This window comes from Dendrobium catenatum, unplaced genomic scaffold, assembly GCF_001605985.2.
Source record: "Dendrobium catenatum unplaced genomic scaffold, ASM160598v2 fragScaff_scaffold_703, whole genome shotgun sequence".
Classification (NCBI taxonomy): domain Eukaryota; kingdom Viridiplantae; phylum Streptophyta; class Magnoliopsida; order Asparagales; family Orchidaceae; genus Dendrobium; species Dendrobium catenatum.
Window position 1 is genome coordinate 555413 of NW_021319165.1, and position 26588 is coordinate 582000.

Sequence of the window (26588 nt, forward strand, 5' to 3'; positions counted from 1 at the left end):
TGTATGTACAACTAATTTTCTTTAAAATTTTAAATTAAAACTTAACTCTTTATAAGTATTTATTCTTTATTGAGCTCGTTCGTTATTAGCTTATTCATGTTTGAACTCATTTGTTATCAGTTTCTTTGAGCTCAATTCGAGCTCTATTTGAGCTTTTATGTTTGTGTTCATATTTAGTTTAAAATTGTATATTTTCAAATTTAGTTTGTGTTTGATTCATATTCGACCTATATGGTACTTATCGAGACGAACAACACATATAAAATAATAAGTGAGTATTATCGAGCTATTAATAAGCTTTATTTTCTATTTGTTCATTAGCTTAATGAATAATTATGTCGAGTCTTATCGAGTCCATTAATGATCATATAGAGCGAGCTTTCTCTAACCCATAGATGATCTATCAAATATTTTTGAGCTTAGAAACTAGTTGATTGTTGAGATTAGAAAATTATATTTTTAATAAATGTGTTTCTTTATGAACGCTTAAAAAAAAAAACATGACCAAGTACCTTTAACTAATATATCTTATAATGTTAAATTAGTTTTATTGGCGCAGGCGGGCGAGCGCCTGCGTGGCGCGGCAGAGCGGGCAGCTTCGCAGGCAGTTCCTGGGCAGCGGGGCAGCTTTGCGGGCAGCGGGCAGGAGCGGGAAAATTCGAAAATAAACGGGTTTCTGGTTGACCCGGCAACCCGCCGGGTCAACCCGAACCCGACCCGATTCGGGTTCGGGTTAACCAAAACCCGAAATTTTTGGGCGGGTTTTCAGGTCGGGTCAAATGTTGACAGCTCTACATGTAGTTTCTCCACTGTTACCGAGCTTATTAACGAGCTCTATATCGAATATGAATCAGGCTTCTTAATGAGCTTCATTCATAAATAAGTCGACTAAATAGTTGTTTAAGCTTATTTATTTAATTATTTAGTATTAACAAAATATTCAATTTTATTTGATTGCTTAGTTAAATGATTATTGATACATAATCAAAAGAATTATCTTGATCGGGCATGAATCTCGAGGCAAAATCAAGCCGAAAACTTCAAAAATTAAATATGGGATCACCTAAACTCCGATTTCAGCTAACTTATAGTCAAATTGAGTGTCTTGGAAATACAAATCCAACGACACCAAATTCGACTCAATCCGAGCCCAAAAGAGTCCAAATCAAGGACCCAAAGTGCTGCCGGAAAGTTTGAACCATAATTTGAGTTACCAAATGATTTTCAAACATGACTTGTTTATAGTCGAATCAAGCGGCTTGACGAGATGATCTAACGAGCCCAATATCACCAAATTCTGACATCATTAAAACCTTCAAATGTCTGACAAACAGTACAAGATCCAAGGATTCAATATCTGCTGTCTATCCAACCACTCCCTATTTACCCCTGATCTCTCACCTATTTATAGGTCATGCCACTACATAATTTCTATAAATAAATTCCTCATTTCTCATGAGAAGGGACCCAAGCAAGAAGAAGAAGAGAAGAAGGAGAATAAAAGAAAAGAAGATTATGAGGGAAGAAACTCCTCTTCGACCACCCACCGACGTCGGAATTCTGCACGACGCCCGAGTGACGTCAAAATTCTGCCTGACGCATGAGTGACGTCAGAATTCTGTCTGACGCCAGAATTATGCCCAAGTGATATCAGAATTCTGCCCGACGCCCAAGTGACGCTGGAACTCTGTCTGATTTTCAAGTGACGCAGGAATTCTAAGTGACTCTGAATTCAGCTCAAATACGCAACTTGTTTGTAATCGGATTTCAATTTGGATTTGAAGCATTGTAATCTGATCGTTCTAAATTTTTAAGGACGAGTCAGCTTCTTGTACCTCAAACAAACACTAGTGGAATTATTTTAACTGGGCGTGACCCCGTGGTTTTTCCCTTTCCCGGGTTTTCCACGTAAAAATCATGGTGTTATTATTTCTCCTCTGTTTGGGTGCTAGATATTCGTACAACGCTGAGACAGAAATTTTCTAACTCTATCGCCACGTATATTCTAGTCCACAATAATCAAATGCTTGATTTATTTGCAGCTTCAACAAAAATATATAAAAGTTTATTATATTAGATAGAAGAGGTTGGGAGTTCCAAACATCACCAAGACCAGGAGCTGCTTACAAACCTTCAAACGATTTTTTTTAAAATTTTATAAAAATAGATTCAAAGAATATATTAAGGTCAAGCCGCAAAAAAAAACTAGAATTATCAAATCAATAAACAGTAATATAAACCTGACTTAGCTATAATGCTCAGCTGTAATAATAATAATAATAATAAAAAAGCAGATGTCCTCAACTGAAAGGAAGACTCGCAAGCCACTAAAATAGAAATTAGTCAAAGAATAAGTTCTTATAAATATAGAATAGAAAATGCATTTTGGTAAAGGTTTCGTATGAGATTGTTTTTTTTTAATTGTTTTTTAAAATATTTGTTTTTAAATTATCAAAAAACAAATTATATTAAAAAGCTACTTTCATAAGCAATAAAAAAGTTATCCTAAACTAATGCTTTAAAAAACAATAAAAAAATGGAACAACATCATTAAATTTTCTTCCTAAAATAAATATAAAAAAAGTAAATTTACTTTTAAGTTAAATATAAAATTTAAATAATTAATATTACTCTTATTTTTTTTTTTAATTGGATATTCACCAATTGTCATCTCCGAAAGGATGCTTGACGGCATGACTAATCCTAGAAATGATACCCATCCAAAAAATCTCCTTATTTAATTGGCCCCCACTTAAGAAGCTCCGGTGCTCGAGAGGTTTTTGAAATTCAATCATTTTTTTATCAATGGAAAACAAAATTTCCCAAGAAATTGCGAACGATTCAGAGGTATCTGCTGTTACGTGAGAGCGGCAGCAAGATCGCGCTGTTGCGTGAGAGCGGTAGCGTGTCGCGCCGTTAATTACAATATCCGACGGAGAGAATGGAGATTAGATTTACCCCTTCTCATGAGAGTGCTTATAAACTGTTAGTTTGTTCAATGTGGTCAAGAGGAGAAGATATCTGACGGAGAGAATGGAAAATAAAAAATAAAGAAAATAAGCGAGGAGAGAGAGAGAGAGAGATGAATGCCTTCAGGTTAGCGGGGGATATGACCCATCTGCTAAGCATCATACTTCTACTGCTCAAGATCCGCGCCACGAAATCGTGCGCAGGTCCATCGATCTTTCACATTCTAAGGGTTTCAAAATTTCTATGAGCTTTTTGGTTTTAGTTCATGAAAAATTGGAATTGCGACGTTACGATTGATTGATATTAGTGGCATTCTTTATTTCTTCTTTTTTCATGGTGAAAATTTGGATATTTCTAATCGTTCCGATTTTGATGAGCAGGAATATCGTTGAAGACACAGGAGCTTTATGTTATCGTGTTCATGAGCCGGTATCTTGATCTGTTTAGGACCTACTATTCTCTATACAACTCGTTGATGAAGATAATTTTTCTTGGAACATCGATGTGCATCGTTTGGTATATGAGATCGCATAAGGTAGTCAGGCAGACCTATAATAACGATGAGGACACTTTCCGGCATTTTTTTCTTGTCCTGCCATGTTTTGTGTTGGCCCTTTTGGTGCATCGCAATTTCACTTTTATTGAGGTAGTTATTTTTACTCGCACCTATTTAGCTATTGATAAACTGCATTTTATTCCTTACATGAAACAGCACATATTGTTTTAGCTTTTGCTGTCGCGTTTCCAAACTTGAATGTTTTAGTTGATGGCTTCTGTGGATTTCCTTTCTGCTAGTAGTCCAAGTGGTATGATAATTGTCTATTCAAATGGTTGTTTTGATAGTTATAATAACCATTCATCTGCTTTAGCATTAAAATTGCCTAGAAGAGTACCACCAATATGGAGGCAAGAGGCTTTTATACACCAAAGCTCTTGAATAGATAGCATCACAAAACTAAAACTACCAAAGTCTGTGAAAAATAGTTGTTTTTTGTGGCCCAAAGATGCATAAAACTATGTAAACAAGAGTTGGGCTGAGATCTTTGCCCGAAGATTGAAGATCACTTGAAGATAAAATATATTTTTGGCTTGAATCAAGTCAAACGGGGCAATGCACAAATTAAATTTTTGGCTCAGTCCGACCTTCGTGTCGTTAGCTTAAGCTAAATTCGAAATATAAATAGTACACATAATTTGAAAATTATTATATACATATGAGTACATGTGTATATGGTCTTATAAATATACATGTATGTATATATTATTATTATTTTAAATTAGAAAAAGGAAAAATAAATGATTCAAAGTCTTTTCAAAATTGGGTTGATTCCAGCCAAGCCGGCTCGAAATTGACTCAACTAATCAATGAGCTGATTTTCGAGCTTAGTTTGAGCTGTAATTGTATTAGCTTGAAATTGGATTGTTCTTGCTCTAGGCAAGAGTCCAACATTTACAAAGTTCACTTCCTAGAATGAGAGCTGTCCATGACAATGTAATGTTGATGGCTCACTGGTAGAAACAATAGTAAGGGAAACATGAGGACAGGTGAGAGAATGAAATAAATCTCAATAAAAATATATTACTTTCTTGTTATAACATGTTGAAGTTTATAAACAGTAGCTAAGCGCTAAGAAGCTACTGGCTATATACACATGCGTGTTAGACTATATTGAAGGTAGACTTGGGCATTTCACTTGCATTTCACATTGTATTGCTTGATGTGTTTCAAAGTAATGATCAAATGAAGAAAAAATATTCTTGCATGAATGCCCTGTTGTCCATGGATCCCGATATTGCTTCATTCAACCCTTTTGCTTTCATATTCTTAAAAATACTTTTGTTTCTCTACCTTAGTCACTGATAATGGCTCATTTACTTTGTAACACCTTATTTTCATCGTTCATTTGCTCTTGACTCGATTTACATTGCTTAATTTTTTTTTGGTGAGAACATGCGAGTGCTTATGGATAAAGTACATGCTACTAAGAAAATCCTCCTTAGAACAAACCAATTAACTTAATACTGACCTATCTATATACCTTTCTTACACCATGTGTTTGTATCTTGATTTACAAATCCTATATTCATAACCATATTTTATATACTAGCCATGTATCGGATGCTCCTGTTAATGAAATGCTTTGGGAGCTTTGTTGTTAATAGTCTTACCCTACATTTATATAGAGGTTAATTCCATGACTCGAACCTGTGACCTCCAGCATAGACTAGAGGCAACCCAATCACCGCTTTAGGCCTGCCTTTAGAAGGTGCTACCTAGAAGTTGAACCAAACTACAATTGTCCAACATAAAGTTAATTTAAGAAACACAAGAGGCTACCATTCTTATATGCAAATCATATTAACTCTTTACAATGGAAGATGAATCATCTTTAAAGAGAAAATTCATACAGGTACCATAATTGTGGAACATCATCAATATTAGCCTTATCCCAACTTTCAGATCAATTTTTTCTTCTTATTGATTCTTGCTGAGAGTTGCATATATGGTAAATTTAAGTTAATGTAATAATGTTTGAACAACTTCTAGTTATTTGGTCTAATCTTTATCTCTCCTCCTTATTCCTTCTACGTTTTTGTCGTCATTTTTGTTAAATTTAATTTTTAATCAGTGTTACTCCCATAAGCATGGAAACTATTAATGTAAGAAAGTTGCAAGATTAGAAACATCATCCTCATAATTAACGATAACCCCCTCCCCTTATTATCTTCTTTTTTCTTCTTCTTATTAAGCTATACATAGGCACCAATATTCAATTAATGAGATACTATAATGCATAGACACGAACACTGCGATATGGATATGACACGACACGGACACGGGACGCGTCAATTATTGAAAAAATATGACACAGACATGAGTCGGACACTGTGTTATAATTTTATATTTTAAAAATGGAATAAGTATAATATAAAAATAATTTAGAAATATTAAGTCATTTAACTGGAATTTGTGCTTAAAATGATTAATATTAAGATGTCGAGAGTCGGGCGTCAATGTCGTGCATCAAACATCGAGATAGTAGACAACAATGCTGTTAAGAGTCGGACATCGATGTTATGCAGTAAGTATCGAATGTCAATGTCAAGAGGGCATATGTCGTTGATGTTTAGAGGGTGTTGCTCGTCAATGTTAAAAAGACGTCGGACAAAGATGAGCTGTCAAATTGTGGCTATAGAAATTGCTAGTGTCGAGCATCAATGTCAAAACAATACCAGACCTTGATGTTGAGATGGTTTTGAAATGTCAAAGTTGTAACGACATCATATGTCGATGTTGAGATGACATCGAGCATTGTTGTGAAATCAAAGTAGTAACCTGCCAAAGAGAAATGAAAATGAAAATATTCTATGAATAGGGTATTGAGTGCGGTGATTGATTTGATGTTGTGAATAGGAAATACAAAATTGAGTTTTTATATTTTAAATAAATAAAAAATTTTAAGTACAAAAATTATATTTGAAATAATTCATAAATTTTTTAAGACACGGGTGTCGGATACAGTGCCTAATTTGTATTTAATATTTCAGCCAAGTACTTGTTGCCACACCAAGAAGCATCCACTTATGCGAGGTACGTTTGGAGCCACTTTTTTTTTGCTCCAGCATAGTTTCATAGTATTCACCATCTCCAAACTTATTTTTACATCCATCGACATTTGGATACTACTCTTTGGTGTGATTGCTAGAAGAAGGCCTCTACTCCACCCACTTTCTTTAACAAATGTGCTCACTTGATAGCCTTTATTGGGATAACGTAATGAATGAAAAGTAAAGCAATCATCAGTGAAAACAAGGAGAACCCCCCTAAAATCGGACTACTCAAAGTGACCATATGAATCCTCTTAACGGCCCCATGCAAATGACTAGGCAATGATCTAGATGACAAGATTTGTCAGTGCCATCCTTTAAATAATATAAAGACTGCAATTCGACAGTTAATGGAAGTAATAATGCTTCAAATTGATATGAAAGCAACATCATCAAGTTCCTTGTTGGAGTGATGGAAACTTCAAATTGATATGAAAGCAACAACACAAAGTGAATTGCATGATCTACGATATGTGTGCATGCTACTTAGCGTGCTTGTACAATACATTTATATGATTAAAGATACAGATACATGGCACTTACTGTGTTTATACATATTTGTATGTTTTTGGTACTCACACATTATACAATAGAGGACTCATAGGCAACACCCTTTAGTGATTTGATGTGTCATGCACACTTTAATTAAGAGTCGTACTGACACGCTTGTTTCTTTTCAAAGACAAATATTCATAAGGTGTACAACATTCACGGGGCGCATATGAGTCTCCTGATTTTAATAGTTGGCATGTACGCTACCTAGGGTACTTGTGCACCCATGACTCCTCACTTGTCTTTTTAGGTAGAGGTAGACCTAAAAAGACTTGGTTAGAAAATATTAGAAATGATCTTTCTTTATTAGATTTAAATGAGAATTTGACTTTTAACAGGACATAATGGCGAAAAAGGTTTCATGCAGCCAAGTTCACGTAGTGGGACAAAGACTTGATGTTTTTGTTGTTGTTGTTCATAGTCCTACTTAAAATGTTTTGCTTAAGGCATCATATGTATCTTAATCACAGCACATTTTGCTATTATAGAGTTTTCGGCCTTTTTTCCTTTTTTTCTTTCTATTTTTTTGAGTTGCAGATGATTGTCATTGACAAACACTATTCACGATTTCACGTAACAGATTTTATGGACCTTCTCTCTGTATCTCGAGTCTGTTGCAATCCTACCCCAGTTAGTGTTGTTGCAGAAGTCTAGCAACATTGACAACCTGACAGGGACCTATGTATTCCTACTTGGGTAGGTTCTTACAAGCACAGTTTGTTGTTATAAATATTTTATTTCTTGAAGTGATTTGACGTTTTAAATGGTTGATTTATATGGAGGGCTCATGCGTAATTTTATAGAGTATTGAGATAATTTTACTAGATGAGCTGTTGCTCTCAGCCCTGAGGGTTCATTTGGAGTAATTGTTTTACACTTTTATTTTCTGAAAGCAACTATTGTTTTGTTTGGCTATAATTTTTTTTTGCTTTTTATAAATTTGTGTAATGAAAAATAAATTTTTATAATAAAATCTATTAGGATATGACAATTGCAAGAAAGTTACAGTTGACTTTTTTGAAAGTGAAAACAATTTTTAAAAAAATATGATTTCCCCACAATAGTCAGCAAGAGCTTTTACAAATATCTGTAGCCGCCCCAAATGGTCCCAAATTTCATTATGTTCAGCTAAAAAGCTACTATGAAACTGAAATGGCATCTATTAAGTTCTTCAGTACCCACCGAGGCTTAGGGCGGTTAGTGGGCGAGCACGGTTGGGAATCCCCCATTCCGATTTCAAATCCCCTCTACTACGGCCTCACCTCTTCAGTGGGGCAAAACAAGTTTGGGCATGATGCTAGTGGGTGGCCTCGCTAGGTTCTGCCGAGGCCAAGCGCTCCCTTTGGAGTGGCAGCAGTTAGCCATGTTAAAACATGGACATGGTTTAGCTTTTTAGCAGTTTTGAATATACTTAGACCAATTAAATTATACTTCTGTTTATCTAATTGTTTTTATGGCAATTTCTTCAGTAGGTTTTCTGTTATGCCGCTGTTTTCTATTATATTCCTTTAGCTGACATATTCCTAATTCCTTCCCTTTCATGTTTATGTACTTTCAGTCTCCAACATACACAGGAATATTAGGAAATTTGTTGTTTCTCTTTGCAGGGCTTACAGGGGATTATATCTGTTCAACTGGGTTTACCGGTTCTTCACAGAGAACCATAGGGTTCGCTGGATCCGTAAGCTCCTTTTCAATCCACTTTGGTGTTAACAGGCGCTTGATGTATCAATATTGTCAAACATCAGTGATGGGATTATGTAAAAATTAGATCAATCGCCGATTGAAATTAGTGCGGTTGCTTATGCCATCCACCTCAATGTGAAAATAAAAGTCCTTCATTGACGTAGAGTATTTTATCTTCTAAGGGCATCTCCAACCGCGTTCTTCCGTCGCTCTATCCGATCAACATTTTTCCTCGCTATTTGATTGCGGGTAAACAGTGCGACGTCAGTATTGAGACGCCGCACTGTTCACCTACGCGATTTTTCTGTCTCCACCAAATTTGCTGAAGAAACGCGCGAAGGAGAAGAGAGACGGTTACCTTCGCAGAAGCGCACAAAATGGAGTTCGATTTGAGATGAATCATAGCATTTTTGAATTTCACTGCATTTTGGCGTGAAATATGGTATTTTGGGTTGGAGATGCCCTAACGAAATATATCACCCGGTCCGGTAGTAATAGATTTGTTTATGGATTGCTGGTGTATTGCTTCCCCACCTCACCTTGAATATGAAGAACACTTTCGAGCCAACTTCACTCCTATTTGAGTGCCACTTCATTCTTATAACAAAAAATTTCATTAGGCAATAACCATATGCTCTTTCATAGTCGATTATAATAAATGAAATTTCATAACTGCCAAGCTGGCCTCCTTTAAATATGTATGTTGGGCTTCTCTATGATTGTATGAAGTTGCAGCAAGAGCATTATATGTTCAATGGTTTATGAAAATCATTTGAGATTTGAGATCCCCTATTTCAATGACAGATCATCTAATGATTTTAAGGTTAAGCACTTCTTGATATTTATCTTGCAGCTTGGTTGTCTGGCCTTATTCAAACAGCCATCTACACTGATTTCTTCTATTACTACATAAGAAGGTACATAAGACACTTCTCATTATCATCTTCACAGTTCTTGTTTTAGGTTTTGTTTGGGACGACTTTTTTATTGCTTTCTAAAACAGCTTTTAAGTACAAAAATTAAAAATTTTATTCTAAAAAGCCATTTTAATAAGCAATAAAAAAACCGTCCCAAACAAAACCTTAATATCATTGTAGTATAATAACACTCTGTTGTATCTGTCTTGCTAGTTGGAAAAACCGAGAAAAGTTGAAGCTTCCTGCGTGAGCATTGCTATTGTTTGCCTGATTTATGATTAACAGCAGTATCTCTCATTCAAGAGAGAGATTTAGATACTTTGTTAACTCTTCTCTTCTTTTATTTTCCCCAGTTTTTGGGAGATTTAAGTTGTCTTTCTCGAGTATATTAGATTTACGGCCTTATAGATGAGGTGAAGCACCTGTACTAATACTCTAGTGGAAAATTATACAGTACTCATAACTGTTTAATCTCATCATTGTTGCTATTAGTGGGGCTTGATTGTGATCATTTTCTATTTTTTACTTTTTTTATTTTAGTTATATTTTAATATGAAATAAAAATATATTTGATAATCTAAATGAGTGTTATTTTTTACTGAATATTGTATAAGTTGTTGATGACGGTCGGTGTCAATGGTGACTAATTTTTTAATTTTTTGGGGGAAATTTTTTTTGCAGATATCTTGAAATTTGATTATTTATAAAATTATTATTTTTATAGTAGTTTTATATTATATAAGGCTTCGTTTGTACTAAAAAGCTGTTTTATAAAGCTATAAAAAAATTGTCTCAAATGAAGTCTAAGGCTTAGACAAAAAAGAACTCTTAAGAAACAGCTAATCTATAATTATATTGTGATAGACAGAAAGAGTAGTGGATGTAGTTTTGAAAGATAGATTACTTGTAATTAGACCATTAATCAAATATGCTTAGGAACTTAATTTGTCTTATCATATTACATTTTCTATTTTGTGGTCAACAGCTTTAATGAATGAGCCGGCTTCTCCTCATTTTTATTGTTATATATATAAGAGATAAAAAAGTGACCTGCTGTTTCAGCATGAGTAGAGACAGAAAAGCTGACATAAGTCATGACCAAGCATTACATGGTTCAGCATAATTTTAAGAAAATTTTGACTACCAGATGGTAATATGGTATCATCTCCTCTTCCTCCATGGTGGGAGCGAAGATTAATTAATATGTTCGGATGCTGAACGTTGTTTGAAGATCAATCAAAATACGTCACATCACTCTTTTGTCCGGTACTGTGGCTTGGTACTGCTGTCGTGGTTGCACCTGATTCACCTCGGGACGTACGTAGAGCTGTGTCTGACCTCAGCACAGAATAATTTATCGTAAGCAAAGCTGTAAGGCCTTGAAGCATTGCACTTATTCTTAAAATTTTTTAGGCCTCTACTCTATAGAGCTATATGTCATGGCTTAGCTGGTGTTGCTTTAAATAATTTTGTAATCAATTAAGATATGACATTTGTTTGTGCTGGTTATAATTTTTTTATAAAAGTGATTATAAAATTATTACGAAAAAATAACTGGTAAAAAGCTATTATAAAAAGTAAATTTTCAGCACAATTTTTTTTAATATAGTGAAAAAATAATAGCTATATAAAATTTATAATTGAGATCTAAAAAATAAAGCATTATGAAAGCTGTCCAAATAAAATCATAGATGATAGACAAATGTAGCAATAAGCAACCCATCAACATCAAAAACCAAGTGAGATATCTTTCTTAATCACCTCTTAATTAATGAATCTGCAGAGCTTATTACTTTAATAATTATTTTGGACCTAACATAAGATGCCAAAATCATTTGTATTGCCGGCCTTAATTTTGATGCCAATATTTTAACATACTAGAATCTGCAGGCTTCCCATTAATAATGCTTATGATGGTGCAAAGAAGCTTGAGTTGTACTATGGCTAGTTATTTGAATTCTTCTGCACAGCTTTCAAACCTAGCATTATTTGATTTGGCTGCTTCATGATTAGAAGTTTCCGAGAAATACTAATGATGTAGTCGTTTTGTTAAATATATTGTAGCAATCTTATTGAATTGTTGATCCTTGGATTCTTGTTCGGTAGTTTTTTTAAGGTTTTCTTAGTCATATAAAATATTTCAGATAAATTTGTTTCCTTTAAAGCAAAATGTGAACAATAACAAAGAAAAAAACATAAAATCTGAAGCTCCATATCACTTAGGATCAATACTAAATAGCACAATGCTCCATAAAAAAATGAAGGTGAAGAGCAAATGAAGCTCCAAGACAAACTCTAGTGAAGAATCAAGCATGAAGGAAATGTGAAGAATTCAAATGAAGCCAATTACAAGAAAACGACATGTTTGTTGGATTGTCTGGGTGGTTGCTCTTTGGTTTGGTAGTTTGGTGTTTATTTTTTTGTTTTCTTAGGTGTTGGGTTTCGAGTAGCTTTGTTGTCGTGTTGTCTTCTCTTATCCGTCTTCTGGTTGCTGAACATTTTGGCGCCTCTGGTTTATTGTTCATTCTCTTGCTTGGTTTGTTTGGTCATTTTGCAGGTTGTTTTCAGGTTCCCGTGCTTGCTCCTCGTGGGACTGGTGCTTGGTTGGGTGGCTGCTTCCGTTCGATACCTCATGTTGTCTGAAATGCTTATGTGGAAATTTTCTCTTTAGCTTTGTTTTTATTTTCAGCCTTTCTTTTTTGTGGGTTGGTTGTAATATACCGGATCAAAGGCTCATATGTTTTCTTTTAAATGTCATATTTTTAGAGGGCTATTGATTCGCTAAGAACTTGTAATTTATTCTTTATATTAACATGCAAGCCCCGTTCGTGAATTTTATCAAAAAAAAAAAAAAAAAAAAAAAAAAAAGAACAGGTCTTTATCAAGATAAAGTCATGCTTGAAGGATTCAAAATCCTTCTTAAGTAGCTACAGGAGATGAGGAGATCAACAATGGAAAAGATATCTAGTGCAAACTCAAGACGAAATCAACAAGCACCGCATGCGATTGTATCCACGGATATAATAATAACTAAAAACAAATCAAAAGACTAATTTAAGCAGCAACAATTAAAATATAAACTTAGTTAACAACAAGAGAACCAATCTTGATTTCCACTAAAATCCATCATAACAACCACTTGGAGTTTGATATCTCCAACCAAAATTATTGCATACCTGAGAACAAGAGAAGCAACCCAGATTTTTCAATCAGAAGCATCAAGAATGCATCAAAATTCACTAACCCCTCCAAAGGCTTTGTCAGCTTTGTTTGAGTGCTTTGGTAGAGAAATTTACTGGCCGTCGGCCGCCGATTGATGCTATTCACAAATTTTTCTTTCAACTTAAACTCATTGGTGAGTTTTCAGCCACTTAGCTTATTTCATTAACAACTGTTTCATGAAGTTATTTAAGTGGACTCCTCTCTTTGACATTAATACTGAATCTCCTACCATTCCTATATATTTGGGTTTCCTATCCCAATCTTCGTCCGCATCTTTTTTCTCTCCGGATACTTCATGGACTTGGCTTCTTATTTGGCCGTCCCTTATGGACTGATAATGCCATCTCTAATGGCACAAGGCCTTCGGTGTACTTGTGGAATTAGATGTTACCAAGCGGTACCCTGACCAAGTTTGGCTTGATTGTGAATCTATGAGTTATATTCATCTAGTTGAAATGAAAGAATTTTCTTCTTACTGTGTTCATTGTAAGGTTTTGGGCCAATCAAAAAATGAATGTCATACTTTGAATCCTCTTTTAGCTAATCATCCTACCCAAACTATTGGGGGTGCTTTGGGTGAGGTTTCTGGACAAAAAAGTGTAGATAATTTAGAACATTCTCATACGGGTGAGAACGATCATATTGACGTGAAAAATAAGGCCCATTGTAGTGAATTACTCTTGCTTGAATCGGGTGCTCCCATTGGGTTGTCAATTGAGACTGATTCGTTGGTTCATGTTGCCGGTGTTCCACCTCAGACGCTTTTCTCCTCTCTTGTGTAGAATTTTAAAGATGATAATGAACATTTAGGGGCATTAGCTTGTTCTGTTGATGTTGGTGATGGTGGTAATGACTTGGTGATAGGGGTGAGATTGCTGTTGAAACTCCCGTGGTTGGTGTCTGTGAATTCTATAATGAATTTTTGAATGTGGGGAATAAGGAATTATGTGATGTTAATATGGTGGTGGTAAATGAAGTTTCTAGTGAATTGAATCCTTTTGTTGAATCTCCTGTGGCATATGTTGAGTTGGCTTTGTCGCCCTCTCTTGTGGGGCTGGTTGGGAGTGAGCAACTTGTTGATGTACCAATTACTATCCTTTCATCATCTAATGATTTGAATGCTCACTTGGGAGTCAGGTCGAGGTGAAATTTCTATGGAGCAATCTGACTGGCTTGACAGCTCACGTTCTTCTCCTTGCGGGATTGGTGAGATGGAGGCGAATGAACATGATTACTCGTTCATGACTTTTATGACTTGTAATGTGAGCTTTGTTGTGCGTGATGCTTTCTCCCAGATTGGTAAACAGAGAAAGCGAAAATCTAAAAAATAGTTTGTGTGTTTTTGACTCTCTTATTCTCGGTTGGCTGCTCTGGTTTAGTGTTTTTTGGGTTGGTGTGAGTGCTTGGGAGGGCTTTTGGTGGCTGTTGGTTTTGTGAGCTGTTGTGTGGTGGCTTCGTGGTGTTGGCATTCTAGTTTGGTGGGTGTTATCTTTTCTTTCTTGTGCTATTTCTTTTCTCTTATCTTTTGCAGGTTGCTTATGTGGTTGTTGTCTAAGGAGCTGTGGCTGCTGCTATTTGATGTCTAGTTGGCTGTTGCATTAGTTTTATCTTTTGGTTTCTATTTTTAGACAGAGCCATTAGCTCATAGGTTTTACTTCAAATGTTGTATTTTAGTGAGTTTTGGTTCTTTAAGGACATCTAATTTTATTTGTTATGGAACACGTAAGTCCTCTTTGTGAGTTTTATTCAAAAAAAAGAAAGATAACTTAGGCATTACCGAACTAAATGGAAGCAGAATCACTAAAAAATAACTACCAACAGATCACAATGAGAAATGCAACAATAATCAATCAATTCTTCTGAAAAGAATACGACTAAGATCTCACAAAATAAAAATGTGATCATCATTAACAATCTCCTAGAATAATAAAAATGCCCACAGATTAGGTAACTTCTAATAATCTATGGGAATACATCGAAAGAATTCTCTGCAGCAATCAAAGTTCTCTAAGATTTTCAGTTCCATCAACATGAAATCAAATATAGCAAGCCAATCGATAGATTTATTTCATTTCCTAAAAATGCTATTGATTCTGAATTTCATAGGTGAAAGAAGATGTTCAATTTTTTTGAGATCATATGAATATTTATAACAAATACCCTTATTAGAACAATGAAGTAGACCAAGGCAAATGCATCAAGTTCAATCCAAACTCTAAGAAAATATTTAGAAATACAAAATACTAAAACAATTAATGAAGCTTTTAATTGAGATTGAAAAAGCATTAGAAAGTTTAAGAGAAGATGTATAAGCAAAGATTAAGGTCTCATTTAGGATGATTTTCTTACTGCTTCTTAAAATAGGTTTTTAGTAAAAAAATTAATTTTTGTACTGAAAAGTTATTTTAAGAAGCAACAGGAAAGCCGCCCCAAACAAGTCTAAGGCTTTGTTTGAGACAACTTTCTTATTGCTTTTTAAAGTATTTTTTTAGTACAAAAATTTTTTGAACAAAAAATTTTGGACTAAAGAATTGCTTTATAAAGCAGTAAGAAAGCCGTGCCAAATGAAGGCTAGAATTTCGTTCGGGATAACTTTCTTTTTCAAATCGCAACCAAAATTTTTATGTAACTAATTTTTTTGCTGCTTTCAAAAAATTTTGTATCAAAAAATTACTTTATCTATAATAATTTTACAAATCAATAATAAAGCTGTCCCAAATGAAGTCAAAAGTATCATTAGAATCTCTAATATGATGGCCACCACCTCCTATAGAAGAATTGATAAAGTATTTAATTGAATTAAGTTTTGCTTTACCAGCATGGGGCTTGCCACTATAAACAGGGAGAGATTTTCGAATATGAACTTCAGTTCTAATCCAATCATTAGGGTTAAATATCTTAGATTCACTTAAGAAGAAAGCAAATTGACACAATACAATAACCTTAAACTATCCTCAATGTTATTAATAATATTAGAAACACTAAAGCTCAAGCTATTAAACTTATAATTATTTCTCTCAATCCAAATAAACCACACAAATTAGAAACAAAATTTTAGCATGCCCCATGGTAATATTATCAACAGAGTTAATGGAAAAACAAAACATCTCAGTAATAGAACAAACATTTGGTATGATATGTCACCAAAAATTATCTTGATTGGACATGAATCCCGAGATGTTTGATCTTTCAGAATTAAAATCAGGACTATTCAAACTTAGTTTTGAACAAAAATATAATCAAATTGAACGTCTCAATAAGAGAAACCAATGACACCAAGAGTGATCCAGTCCGAACCCAAATGAGACAAATCTACAATCCGAAGTATAGTTGAAAAATTCAAGACATTTGGATGATCAAATGGTCTCCAAATTTCACATACTTATGGTCGAATCAAGCGACTTAATGAGATGTATCCAACAAACCAAGATCAATTAATTTTGACATCATTAAGGCACATAAATTCTAACAAAATGATCTATGATTGAGGGAATCAATATGGGATGTCCAATGAGTGCTTAGAATTTTCTCAAAATTTATGGGGCTTGTTGCTCTCAAAATCTATAAATATGTCCACAATCTCTATATGAGGGGAAAACTTGTCTAGAGGCTCAAAGAGAGCATCGAGGCTTGAAGAATTTCGAAGTTCTACTCGAGCACTATTGATAGCAAACCCTCACCATCTTACTGTCACCACCAAGCCTAGACCCGGCTGACCTTTGCATGCTGGCCACCACTGTCGGACCTCTATTACCCGTCGACAATGGTCATTCAACCACCATCGCCGGACTAGGCCCTTCCAACTTTTATCACCAGTCAACTTTGACATTCTGACCATCATCACTTAACTATGGTTCTTCCAGCCTCAATTGCCCTCAAACCATGGTCCTCTAACCATTGTTGCTCAATTATAGTCATTATGACCTTCATTATATATCTATCGATTATGTTCTCAAACTACCGTCGCTTGACTACGGTTCTTTGACCATTGTTGCATGACTATGATCCTTCCAACTTTTATCACATGACGACTATGATTCTCTCAACACTATTGCCCAACTACGATTCTTCCAACCTCTCACGGACTACTATCCTTGAACCACCATCCTTAAACCACCATCGCTTATTGTAGATAGACTATAGCTCTTTGACCACTGTCGCCCACCTGCAGTCATTCTGACCATTGTTGCCCACTAATTACTATTCTCGGTCAACCGTCGCTCGACTACAGTTTTTCTAATCATCATTACTATGATCCTTCCAATCACCATCACCAAAAACAAGAAATAATAGCATGCCAGCGAAGGATATTAAGAATTGTCTTTTGAGTCACTATGAAGACTCCAAAAAACCACGAAACCCTCAATCTTCTAGACCAAACTCCTTATTCGGTTCAAATTTTGAAGGAACCTGCTACAGCAATGTTGTAGCTAATAAATTAGACAAATAATTAAAAAAAAATGGATGGGTTACTTTTAATATAGAAAGTTTGTACCGAATTTACTACATATTTTGCCGCAACATTAAAATCTGCACCTAATTTGTAGATTTATAACCCAACGAATAAAAGAAGAGATAGCAGGTTAATGGTTTGGTTTGAGACTGCTTTTTAATTGCTCATTAAAATATTTTTTTAGTAAAAAAAAGTTAAGTTTTGCAATAAAAAATTATTTTAAGAAGCAAAAAGAAACATGTCATAAACAAAGTCTTGTGTTTTTATTGCTTTCTAAAGCAATTTTTTAGTATAATATTTTAGTTTAAAAATCTTTATACTAAAAACTGCTTTAAAAATCATTATAGAGATGATTCAAAATATTCTCATTGAATTTAGGAAGCCAAAGAAAATAAGACTTCATTTGGGACAATTTTCATACTACTTTATTAAATAATTTTTTAGAACAAAATTTTTTGAACAAAAAATTTTTATACTAAAAAATTACTTTATAAAATAATAAGAACTGTCGCAAATAAAACTAAAAACTTTAAAATATTATTCAATTTCCACCGTTTCTCTCCAAGAGACGAATGGCTTTATTCATCAGTGAATTATCATAGCATCTGAAGGAAAGGAGGTAAAATGATAGATGGAAAATAATAATTAGTGTAAGAAAGATGAACACTATTACAGACTTACAGTACTTTTTTTTGGGACATTTAGGCCAATTAAGACAAACTCACACACACCACGCATACACAAAGACTCGAACCTAGGACCTCTTAGTTAAAGCATAAGCTCTCAACCAACAGGCCAAGGTGAGTACTTCCTTGTAATGCTTTTTCTAGTGACATATCATAGGTCTGCTTTCCATTCCTGTACAAATTAAGCATCTATTTCTCAGCTTTCTGTCCCATCGTCTCATCCTCCAATATTCTAATTAATTTTGTAGGCCTCAATGCAATTACAAATCAACAAATCAAAAAGAAAAACCTTCTTTTATCCCTACTTTACATGCTCTTCTGTTCAGCAACATTTCCAGAATTTTCTCCTTAACAAAGAGATGCTTATATGAAAGCATTCTTTACAAATTTTTATTTTAATTTTGCGAATTAGGTTATAAATTTTGTTATTGATAGCTGTTTATGCAGAAAAATATACATCTCAACTCAAAATAAATACAGATCATGATCATAACTTTTTTATAAGACTTACTAACCACAAAGAATTTGTAATAGGTTGGAATTCTCCCCATCAACCCCAAAAAGAAATAAAAAACCAACTAACTATAAATAAAAAATTCTTTTTATTTCCTATGAAATGAGCTCACTCATTCTTATAACATCATCTTAAATTTAGGCTTCGTTTGAGACGGCATTTTTACTACTTCTTAAATTAATTTTCTAGTACAAAAAATTTAGTCTTTGTATTAAAAGACTGCTTTAAGAAGCAGTAACAAAGCCGTCCCAAACAAAGCCTTACTTTTGGGACGGCTTTTACTGCTTTTTGAAGTAGATAATTTATAACACAAATTTTTTTAATTTAAGGATTCGTTTAGGATGGTTTTTTTACTCCTCCTTAAAGTAGTTTTTTAGTATAAAAATTTTAATTTTTTACTAGAAAATTGATTTAAGAATCATTAAGAAAACTGTCCAAAACGAGACCTAAAACTGTTAAAAACAATTTTAGATAGCTGTAAAAAAACCAATCCCAAATAAAACCTTAATCTATACCAAGACATAGAAACCTTGATGTTTAACCCGCATCTTCTCATTCACTACAATACTCTCATACATAGCATGCTATATAGAAAAATATATTAATTTTATCTATGTGAGAAACATTACTTGAAAATATATATGGAAAAGGTTTATAGACAGACCTTAAACAAATCTATAACCTCATGTAGAAAAAGGTGTTTGTTCCAAGGTCTTGTTATAAACCTCTCTTTGCTTCTCCAAATATGTTCCCTTCTCCCCAATCAAACATAATGAAAGGATCCATTGCCTTACTGTTATTGTTGTTATCCCTCTCCTCTTCTAATTTATCTCCCATGAATCCCTTAGGGAAGATAATGTTCATTGGATCGGGATCAAGCTCCGCCAAATCTGCAAAGAAGTTGTCAGGCTGGTTCAAATTTGACATCATCTGCTCATTGAAGCTGCTCTCGTCGAACACACTATCGAAATCATTATGATCTTGGTGATCAGTCAAAGCCTTTTCCTTTTCCTCATGAGCTTCTTCTTTTACATGTAATGAAGAGTTATTTGAGCTTGAACACTCTTTAGGTTCTTCCTTCATGTCTGTAAATTGCTTGTGGTTGTGAAGAGAACTCCTGGAAGTTGAAGAAGCGTTGTTGGTTTTTGAAGGATGAGATCTCGTAGATCCAGCAAGAGCATTTCTCTGAGTTGGCCATGGATGGTTGTGCTCTGAAGTGTAGGTGATGACCAGCATGTTAGGATCTGTCCGGCTTCTTTCCACTTGTTTCCTCGCTGAACATCCTTTTGAGCTACTACATCTGTAGTAGCCTCTGAAATAATATTGCAAATAAGAATCGAAATAAACGAATAGCTTAATTAACCAAGGGGGATATATATAGAGTTCCTTGTGATTGATTTGTTTTTTGTTTGCCAACTGTTTTAATTGTTTATCATGACTTATTAATTAACGTTAAATTGAAATCTCGTGCATGGTTTATATTATCAAAAAAAAAAAAAAAATCTTTACTCATAAGATGATCAAATTCAACAACAAAGGATTCGCATTCCCAAAGAAAAAGAAAGAAAAAAATGTCCAGAACAACATCAAAATACAATACCAAGCGGCAAGCACACATGCTCATTAAAAAAACATCTTAATCAGTTTTCTATTCAGATGGTCTCTCAAAAGAGAAATTATTACACATCAAGACTCCACACGTAATAATTTCTCCTCTCAAAGAGCATAACAAAATTCTAGTAAAATGCATGGGTACAATTTTCCTATAATTTTATAGTATTTCCCATTTAGATTTCTAAATGCTTGCTTAAATTAAAATATTTATCATCTCTAGTAATTGTATGGCAGGAGATGCAAGTAGAATATCTTGTTCTTAGCCTACTAATTAATCACTAATTTTACGCTAAGATATGTTAAAATAATATAGAGAAAAAAATCAATGGCTACGCTACTAAAAATTTTTATTTTTCCCAGCACTTGTTATAATCGGCGCTGCAAATCTATAAGTTTGCACCGGTTATAACCGCTGTTAAATCCAATACTTCCTTTTATCTACCTGCCGGTCCTTAAACTGCTACGAAATGTCGTTGTAGTACATTGCAATTATAGCGGGGGTGCAGCGGTTTTAATACTGCTGCAAAAAAAGTTGCGACTGTCATAACTGTTGGGATAAGTAAAAAATTGTGCTGCGATAGTCCTATTTTTTAGTAGTAGCTAGGATCGATTATTCGGGTTGGGTTTTATTTAGATGGTATATATCATAACAATGGTATTAACTATAAACTAAACAAATATATCTTCTTGAAGTATGCTCCTCTTATGCTTCCAATATGAAAATATACAATTAGAAGTGCATTAAGTTTATGCGTGTGAAAGTATCTCTCTTATATACATTATTGAGGCTTATCATAGTTTATTAACATTCCATCCTCTTGTACTAGTCAAATACCAAGCAAGAAGCTTTTTATATATATATATACTTATCATGAAGCTCGATTAATAGTTTTTTTTTTTTATAATAAGTAGCCATTCATATAAAAATTAGAAGTGAAGAAACGTTTGAGGACTAAAAAACAATTTTAGAAAAATATTAGTCAGGTGTAGCAAAGCTTAATTGAGACGTTCTTAGAGCAATATCAATAAAATAAGAAGGTTGTTATTTTTGAAATAACGTTTCTTCAAGGCAAAAATTTAGCTTCAGTGTTCAAATTGGAAGATTAACAGCCCAAATCTTCTCAGTAGGTCCTTCCTCTTGTGGTTTGAGATATAGGGGTCAACACAGTAATTAATCTCTATTGGTGCTTTTGTATACCAAAACCTGTCTCAAATTCTGATTAATTAGTTATTATCTTCAACATTGGAGTAAGAGAGAGGAGAGAGAGAGATTATATAGTTGATTAATTAATAATCTTCGGGGTTCTATCATGAGATCTAGATTACTGTTAATTAATTAAAAACAGTTAAGCTGGGGCGAGAGAGAGAGAGAGAGAGAGAGAGAGAGAGAGAGAGAGAGAGAGAGAGAGAGAGAGAGAGGATTATATATATAGTTGATTAAGAATCGTCAGGGTTATATGAGGAGATCTATATTACTGTTATTAATTAAAAATAGTTAAGCTGGGGCGAGAGAGAGAGAGAGAGAGAGATGATCCCCTCTTCACTCTATTCCATCTCTCTTCTTATCCAGCTAGTTGACTTAAAGTTTTAGCAGTCATGTACTGCTTCCACCCTAATCAAACAAAGTAAAGAAAGAGTAGAAGAATAGAAAGAAGAGGGATTTTTTTTTTTCTTTTTCAGCTCTATCAAGAAAGATTTGATTGCCATCAATTTATTTGATGAAATAAATCAATTACCTTGGGTAAGGAGACCCTTTGATTGGCTTTTGACCATATTTCCTCCAAGCCCATAGATCAGAAGGGACAACCTCTCCACTTGGCCTACCACTTGCTGCAGCTGGAGCTGGGATGCAAACCACCTTCTTTGCTTGACTTTTCCTATAATATATCATGTGTTATAGGAAAAAGTAGAGACAGATATCCGAATATTTTTTTAAATATTTCGACTTAAAATGGTTGCAGATCTTATAAGCTATAACAAGTGGTGTCATAAAGAGAATAATCCAATTTTAGTTGAAAGAGATTGATTTCTTTACATGATAGAGTAATTTGGCAGCAAAGGTTGAGTCTTTTTCCCTCTTGTTTGTAGTATCTAACCTTTGTATCAGCTATGAATTGTGACCACATGAAAACAATTGAGGTTGGCTTATCTTAAAAAAGGGAAAATGGATGCCTCTTCTTTCCCACTCAAATTTACGTTCTTCTGCCTGTCATTTCAGACAAGATTTAGTCCTATTACATCAATACCATCAAAGCCCACTTCTTCTTTCCACTTCAATGTGAATGAGCACTCTAAAATTTCCGTCATAATTGGAATAAGAATGATCATAATGAACTAAGTTCATATAACACACTTTCTAACTAACGATTAACTGATATAATTAGCTTAGCTACTAAGGATTGATGAACCAACCTTCTCTTAATCCCTGCAATTAATCTTGGTGATGAGATCTCGACCGGGCCGCCGCCCCCGGGTGCTAATAGTTGCGGGGGTCCGATCACCGGTGACCCCTTTCCCTTCCCCAGAGAAATCTGAGGCATTCTTGCGAGCAGACTTCCGTTGGGCCGATTTCCTTCCTCCCAAAGCATCTTCTTCTGCACGCCGCTGGCCTCTGTTGAGTCGAAGAAGCTTGTTCGAGCCAATTCATGGAGCAGTGGGTCTGCCGCATCAGCCAAGGAGTCTCCTCCGAACACTTTGTCATCCAACCTCGGGAAGACTGCGGATGGCTCCGGAAGAAACTGCCAACTGTTGGCGGCGCCGAGCAGTTCGTTGGCGGACTCCGGCGGGCTGATGAGGCCTCGGTTTCGGACGATGTCGGCGAGGTCTCCTTGGCTCTTCTCCATCCTTCGATTGAAGTAGTCACACATGATCTTGCTCAGTACTGATCAAGTTGAGGAGGAGTGGGAAATGTTTGAGAAGCTAATCGATCAAATTAAGAAATTAGCTTCTTTTATAAGATCTTCCTTTTGACCATGCTAATGGAATTGCACATGAGCAGTAGTGGAAACAAGCATCTATCTAGCCATCTAGTAAACTCCTTTCTGTTCTTCTTTTGCTGGCTTTCTCTATCCTACCTCGAGGGGAAGAACAGGATGGCGATAAGTAGACACAGTGGGTGAAAAATCCTTGTAAAATCGAACTATTAGATTAATCTGAAGATGAGGAGAAGAGGAATTGAGAGAGAGAGAGAGAGAGAGAGAGAGAGAGAGAGAGAGAGAGGTTTTTTAATATACTTGACGCTGACTTTTTCATATACCATGTGGACTTCAGACGCAACAAAGAGGAAATGGCTAAGAGGAAGGGGCCGGCAAAAAAATTAAAAAAAACCTCTTAGCTACCAATAATTTTATGTAGTCCAAAACTTTCAGTCTAATTTTAATTTGATTTTTCATGTTAAAAAATATTTGGCATGTTCTTTAAAATTATAATCATATTATTTACGGACAATTTTATTTTAATCGATAATCATTAATTAATACATTAAAAAGATTTTTAGGTGAACGTAATTTGTGAGTTTTTTACATAAAGCATTTTAGTATCTTATCCATTTTATAAGGTTTTTTGGTTAATTAAATTAAAAATATTTTCACATTAAAATAATTATTTTTCATATAATTTTTATTAAATAAAAAAAAAACAACTATCCTACATTTTACGAATAATTTGTGGTGAAAAAACTTAATTAATACATACTTTTGAGAGTTTTGGTCAATCATTTTGAGCCAATTTTTTCCACACTTGAGGGTGGGAGGAGAGAATCATCGAGAGAAGATGCATTGGCCGGTTGGTAGTTATAATTCATACAGATGGGAGAAATTATTCTGTGCAGACATTAGATCGTTTAGGGACGAATTAGAATATGCCACGTCACCCAGTACACAATGATACATAACCGCATTACATGCATAGTAAAAATGATGTGACATATTTTGATTCGTTTTTGGACACCGTCCATATCTGCACAAAATAATTTCTTCATAGATGGAGGGTTTTGATTTATCTATTGGAGAGATTTAGCAGCTTATTAGGGCTGAAAATGAATCAAATGGAGCTGATTAAATATTATTAAGTTTGTTTGTTTATTTTTTGATAGGCTAAATTTCAAATATTTTAAAGAAATTTACCGTATCAAATTCAAATTGTATTTAACATAGACTATCTAATTATATCAAAGATACTAATAATTTAATTAAACAAATAAAATTATTATTATTAGTTAGATATGCTTTTATAGTTCTTTCATAAATAATAACAATAATTTAAATCGTATTGCTTTTAATATTTTATGAATAATAAATGATATTTTAATCTTCTCATCGGAGTATTTGTTTAATATCTTTTATTATCAAACATTTCTTACAAATAAAATTAGGATTTAATTATTATATCCATCTTGTATTTATTTAATCTTTTTCTTTATTAAATCCTAATATAAAAATAAAAATAGATTTAAATTTATGCAGATAGCTATCTAGTCATTTTTTATCATATTAATATTTTTTTATAACATAAATAGCTTTTAAAGTTTCTAATATTTAAAATTTGATATAATAATACAGAATAAATTATTTAAATACACTAAAATGTTCAATTTTATGTGAAGAAGATAAATATACATAAAAATTCAAAGTAGTCCCCAATTTATTCATATTTCACTCATTTAGCCCAAAGTATTGCCCCAATTGAGTCCTACGACTATACGAAATTGATCAAAAATATTCCAACATGTTTTAATTACGATATGAAATTGATACCAATTTATTTTCAAAGGGGTCATTTTGGATCAATTTTGTATAGTCGATGGACTAAATTAAAACAACATTATACTTTAAGACTAAAATAACCATATACAAATAGTCGATGGACTATTTTAAATTTCAACATTTTTTAAAATGATTTTTTTTTTCAAAAAGGACAAAAAGGTTATAGCTTAGGTAAAAATAGTCAAGCCACACACCCGAGGCAGCCAAAGCAAAAAACAAATACAAAGAGAACACTGAAATAGGGAGAAGAAGGGACAACACCCTTCAGGCACAACAAAGGCCCAGACAACGAACCACTCCAAATTCAGGCACGGACCATCCATAGGGGAGAAAGAGCCCACCAAAAGCCAACCAACCACCATCATCGCTAAGACGAAACATCACCTAAGATTGCCAACTAGCCACAGATTGACGATGAGCATGAGCCACATCATTGCCTAAAAATCGCTCGCAAAATTCGTAAGACCAACATAAAATATAACCAGAAAAGGCAACAAGAATCCGCAGAAAAGGGGGCAACACAGCAGCCACCGCACAATTATTTTCGACCACGTTTACCCCTCCCATGAGAGGAAACAGAAACAACAGGGCAGTCCTTGAGTAAATCACACTTTACAGCATGTTCATCCTCCCCACTAGCCTCTGAAGAGGAATCAGACGAAACTTGGAGCCAATCAATTTGCAACCTAATCGCCTCCCCCGAATTGGCACCCACATGATCAACCAAAGTCTTAGGAGATAAAAAGTTAACCGGAACCTCAACAAACCGACCATTAACGTGTTCAATAGGCGTAACAAGGGAATCAGCAACACAGGCAGAACCCACATTCACCAAGCCAACACAAGATTCATCCACTCGGTCAGGGCAAAGCTCAATAGGGTTGCGAGACGAATCCGAGAACTCAGCCACATTAGGCTCAACAACCCTAAGCAAACAAGACGGAGCAAACACAGCACCCAAATAGGATAAAGCGGAACTGAAATTAACAACACAACCCAAATGACCACCTACACTAGCACAATCCCGAGAACCCTGAACAACAGGCAAAACCCCACCCACCACACCTACAGAAACAACAAAAGGAGAAACAACAGCACCCTCACCACCAGAACCCAAACCGACCACAGGTAAAGGGGACAATGTTGCATCCATCAACAAGCTTTTCCACATACTCAACATTCAGAGAGGACTTATCTAAAGAAACGACCAACTGCACATTAATAGCATCCTCCACCGCAGGCAAAATAGGATTTATAATCTGAACATCCTCAGAGGGAGAAGAGGGAATAATCGGTTCTGGATTTACCAAAACCTTTTGAGAAACCTTACACAGAGCCGAAACATCAGCCACCAGACGACAGTTACTAGGAAAATGCCCAAATTTTTTGCAAACAGAACAAAAAGGAGGGAAATCCTCCAAAACCACTTGCTGAACATATTCAGATTTTTCAGGACCTAACCAGACCTTATCGGGATAAGATTTCGTAACATCCAACTCTACCAAAACACAAGCTAAGGACGGCCTGGAACCAATAGAGGTAGCGGTATCAATTTTAAGAGGTTTGTCAAAGATCAAACCCACATGAAGGATGCGGGGGGGG

The 26588-nt window shown here is 34.6% G+C and overlaps 2 protein-coding genes across 3 annotated transcripts; one reads left to right on the forward strand and one right to left on the reverse strand.

Annotated features, from left to right (window-relative positions):
• The first annotated feature begins 2782 nt into the window (after positions 1 to 2782).
• LOC110109309 (ER lumen protein-retaining receptor B) lies at positions 2783 to 10225 on the forward strand. Of its 2 annotated transcripts, none has more exons than XM_020840319.2 (6): positions 2783 to 3173; positions 3351 to 3616; positions 7712 to 7827; positions 8739 to 8812; positions 9671 to 9734; positions 9948 to 10225. In XM_020840319.2, exons 1-6 carry the CDS (start codon positions 3083 to 3085, stop codon positions 9982 to 9984), a joined length of 648 nt encoding a protein of 215 aa, XP_020695978.2. In that variant the 5' UTR covers positions 2783 to 3082; the 3' UTR covers positions 9985 to 10225. The 2 variants fall into 2 exon arrangements, with proteins under 2 accessions (XP_020695978.2, XP_020695979.1); XM_020840320.2 differs by having other exon boundaries at positions 3351 to 3505.
• Positions 10226 to 19156: 8931 nt separating this feature from the next.
• LOC110109310 (probable WRKY transcription factor 35) lies at positions 19157 to 23394 on the reverse strand. The gene is made up of 3 exons (XM_020840321.2): positions 22636 to 23394; positions 21960 to 22100; positions 19157 to 19921 (listed from the first exon to the last, which is right to left on the reverse strand). Exons 1-3 carry the CDS (start codon positions 23088 to 23090, stop codon positions 19327 to 19329), a joined length of 1191 nt encoding a protein of 396 aa, XP_020695980.1. The 5' UTR covers positions 23091 to 23394; the 3' UTR covers positions 19157 to 19326.
• Positions 23395 to 26588: the final 3194 nt, after the last annotated feature.

Bases quoted from the DNA above. Each gene is read 5' to 3' on its own strand.
- LOC110109309 (XM_020840319.2), top strand. From the start codon at position 3,083: ATGAATGCCTTCAGGTTAGCGGGGGATATGACCCATCTGCTAAGCATC. The intron at 3,174-3,350 runs GTCCATCGATCT...TTTGATGAGCAG, and splicing joins CGCCACGAAATCGTGCGCAG to GAATATCGTTGAAGACACAG. The intron at 3,617-7,711 runs GTAGTTATTTTT...TTCACGTAACAG, and splicing joins GCAATTTCACTTTTATTGAG to ATTTTATGGACCTTCTCTCT.
- LOC110109310 (XM_020840321.2), bottom strand. From the start codon at position 23,090: ATGTGTGACTACTTCAATCGAAGGATGGAGAAGAGCCAAGGAGACCTC. The intron at 22,101-22,635 runs GTTGGTTCATCA...GATATATTATAG, and splicing joins ATTGCAGGGATTAAGAGAAG to GAAAAGTCAAGCAAAGAAGG. The intron at 19,922-21,959 runs GTAATTGATTTA...ATATTATTTCAG, and splicing joins AAAGGGTCTCCTTACCCAAG to AGGCTACTACAGATGTAGTA.